The sequence below is a fragment of the Salvia hispanica genome, chromosome 1 (genome assembly GCF_023119035.1).
Source record: "Salvia hispanica cultivar TCC Black 2014 chromosome 1, UniMelb_Shisp_WGS_1.0, whole genome shotgun sequence".
NCBI lineage: Eukaryota > Viridiplantae > Streptophyta > Magnoliopsida > Lamiales > Lamiaceae > Salvia > Salvia hispanica.
The window spans coordinates 38,020,120-38,023,798 of record NC_062965.1 but is presented as its reverse complement, the minus strand read 5'-3'; the positions used below and the strand labels follow the sequence as shown (position 1 = coordinate 38,023,798).

Genomic DNA, 3,679 nt, shown 5'->3' with positions numbered 1-3,679 from the left:
TTTCTATTCTTTTTCTTTCTTTATTTCAATTCTCTTCCTATTTTCTATTTTTCTTTTTCTAATATACAACTATTGAAACCAAAACAAATAACACTACTATAACATAATTTCTAATTCTAATTCTAATTCTAATTCTAATTCTAATTCTAAATTTTATCATTTACAAAATTAGGATAATACAGATAACTATGTTTTTGAAGTTCTTGAAAGTTTCTAAAATTTGTAAGGCATGTTATAGTGCATGCTTGAAAGAATAAAATGATTTTTTGATATAGTACTTTCCCAAATAGAAATGAAGAAATTTGTTTGATTGCAAGCGAATTCGATCTATTTTCCTAAAATTTCTCACTATTCACAACACTATTCATGGAACAATTCATCTATACTTTTACCGTGTAGAAAATTACCACGTATTGATTGATCTCTTCATTTGTAGGTGCATGCTTGGGAATTGAAGCTTTCAAAAAATGGAGCACCAACTGTCATGTAAAAATCCATAACTCTTCTTTGTAGTAGCATAGATTAAATACACTAAGTGCGTTTCCCACTTGCAGAGAAATGACTATTATCTGTATATGAATATTTAGTATTCATTTGTGTTATAATTGTACATTGATAATTATTGGATATTTTTTTTATACTTTCATTGCAATCAAAACTCTTTGAGCATATCATTTTCTGGTAAAAGTATTTGATTAGCAACTAAAACCCATCAACGATTTCAAACATAACTAAACAAAACGTTAAATAAAATTAGCATGAGTCAAAAGAAATAATGACTTGATATACAAACCTTTTGATAAACTTTAAACATCATTAAGAGAATGAGGTGTTTCATGTAAAATATCAATATTTACATAATATAAGATCATAATTACATGTTATACATTCAAAACGAGGTAAATCTAGGCCTTAGAATCATACAATTAAATTCCGTATATATCAATCCGACAAAATTAACTATTTGTTTGGCCCTAAACTAACAAAGAGAAAAACTAAGAAAGAAACATGGACAACAAATAAGTTTATCAGGACATAAATCAACTCAAATAAAGTTATTAGTGCATTTTCGATACTAACTCATGTATCACAAGCGTGTGGATGTATGTTTATTAGTGACGCTTATAGTGCATATAGAAAAAAAAAATGCATGCTCTCAAGATAGCGATATGAAAAAATTAACCACAAGTTTGCCAAAAGTCTAATCCATTATCTACTTATGTGGTTGAAAATAAAAAATCGAAATGTCTTGTATTTGTTCGTGATGTAAGCTCTGGTGCAAAAGTATAACTAATTCAACCTAAATTATAGTAGCAAAGATAAATCAACTCATACTACTTTCATTTAGTGTCATTCCCAACAATTCATTCAAAACTTAGTAAATACTCTTAGATTTTTTCTAGATTTCTTTTCACTTCCCAACTTCTTAAATCTTCTTTTTTCCATTCGAATCTTATTTCAACCTCTCTATTTTTTTTGTGCATCCTTCTTTTTCCTATGCACAACTATTTTTTCTTTTTTTCCCCAGAAAAACATATGTCTATATTTTACGTACTACTATTTTTTTTATTTTTCTTCTTTTAATCTGTCCAATTTTTTTTTGCAAAGTATTCTATGCAACATAATTGTAAGTATCTCATTCTCATTGTTTAACTTCTAAAGATAGACTCAAAAACTTAAAATGGCTAACTATTAACATTTAAAGAATAAAGTCAAATTTAGGTGTAAACCTTGCTCAAATATAAGGATGACATAACTTCATCTTTTATCAATTTAATAACTATTGTAAATTTTGACAGACTACATGTAAGTTTTAGAAATAAATATACATAATTGTAGATAAATCACAATAAGTGAATTTAGAGTTTAAATCATAGTGAATTAATTTAAAGTTCAATTTTACAAGGTTCAATGCATGATTCAAGACAAATAATTAATTCACTACTTATGCATGTAAGTTTTATGTCTCACATATGTGACATGTGATAGAATCTTAAATAGAGTTGGATTTTTAATATAATACATAAATTTGGTATATGACACATTTTCCCTAATTAATTAGCTATTGGAATATTATATTATGAATGGGAGGATTTCTTAGTTAATTGGCAAAATATATTTCAGTCAATTAGCGCTAAAAGAATATATGAGTATAGGGATGTATTCATATCCTTCTTCCATATAATGTTCCATTCTCCTTTTTAATCTTGGCCATTTATTTTCTACATCTAATGGACGAAATTAGATGCTGATTTATACTTTTTAATTAATTAAAAAAACTGATAAGGGCTTTTAGGGTAATCACAATACAGACGGTTATGGTAAGTGCTTGATTATCTCAATCCAAAGATTCTACAAAATATTTTTTATCTTCTTCCGGTATTCTTCAATCTTTCTCCATTGCAGAAAATTATACAGATTGCAGCGGTTTTATTTCTCGTGGTCGCCATATTCGAGCAGCCCCGTATCGTGCTGGCCATATTATCGTTTTCGTGTTCTTGAACAATGGAAGAAGGTAATTTTAGACGAATTTATTTTGTGATTAAACTGATTCAGCGTGACTTGAAAAACCTTTGTGGTTTTTTTGTTAAATCAATAAGAAATAAGGTTTTCGCATGGTTTCAGCATTAGTTTCGAGTTCTTCTAGGGTTGAGTGTTTATTTTTTTTCGCAAGGTTTAAGCATTAGTTTCGACTTCTGCTCGTCGTCGCCATATTGGAGCAGCCCCGTATCACGCCATATTATTGTTTTCGTGTTCTTCTAGGGTTTGTTGTTTATTTTGTTTTATGTGCTGCTGTGTTGTAATTCTGGATTTATATAATGTACGAATAGTACTGTGTAATGCATTCTTTCTTATATTTAATGTATGGTTCATATCATATAATGAAACTAAATTCTAATATGCTTGTTGTCTTGATTTTATGTATAGTGTTTGTTATACCTGAATTTTCTCCACAATTGAAGCCTGTGGTTGGTCAGAAGTTCCAACCCCTTGATTTTGCTTTTGCGTTTTATGATGTGTACGCCCGCGCCGTCGGTTTTGATACACGAAAACAAGGAATGAGGAAGGCGGCGGACGGTGTAACTACTTGGTATTCTGTCGTATGCAACAGGGAGGGCAGCAAGAGGTCGAACGAGGAAGACGATGTGAATGCACGATCTGGTTTTACTATTAAACGCAGGCGGCTGTCCAAGCGATGTGGTTGCAAAGCAAGTATATCCTTCAAGTTCTTTTCTGAAGCAGGAATTCCGGGATATATTATTAAGGAGTTCAGAGAGGTTCACAACCATTATATGGTGGAGTCAGAGCATCAGCAGTTCATGAGAACGTACATCACAAATTCATTCTGGACTGTTCCAAAGCTAATATAGGCCCCACACTTACCTTTAAGGTATTGAACGAAATTCTCGGTGGGTTTGAACGTGTCCGTTGCAATGTCGGGGATATTAGGAACACTTCGCGAGACATCAAAGCATACGCAAACGGTTGTGAAGTGCAGATGGTGTTGGACGACATGGCGAAGAAGAAGGAGCTGTCCGATGCGTTCACATATCACTACGAAGTAAATGATGCTAACCAGTTGGTCTCCCTTTTTTGGTGCGATGGTTTGATGAAGAGGAACTACCATATGTTTGGTGATATAGTGGCGTTTGACTCCCCTTACAACACAAACAGCCTG

General features: G+C 31.6%; 1 protein-coding gene across 1 annotated transcript; it reads left to right on the top strand.

Annotated features, from left to right (window-relative positions):
• The first annotated feature begins 2,505 nt into the window (after positions 1–2,505).
• Positions 2,506–3,371, top strand: LOC125195988 (protein FAR1-RELATED SEQUENCE 5-like). The gene is made up of 2 exons (XM_048094318.1): positions 2,506–2,515; positions 2,929–3,371. The coding sequence occupies exons 1-2, from the start codon at positions 2,506–2,508 to the stop codon at positions 3,369–3,371; spliced, it is 453 nt and encodes a 150-aa protein (XP_047950275.1).
• The last annotated feature ends 308 nt before the right edge of the window (positions 3,372–3,679 follow it).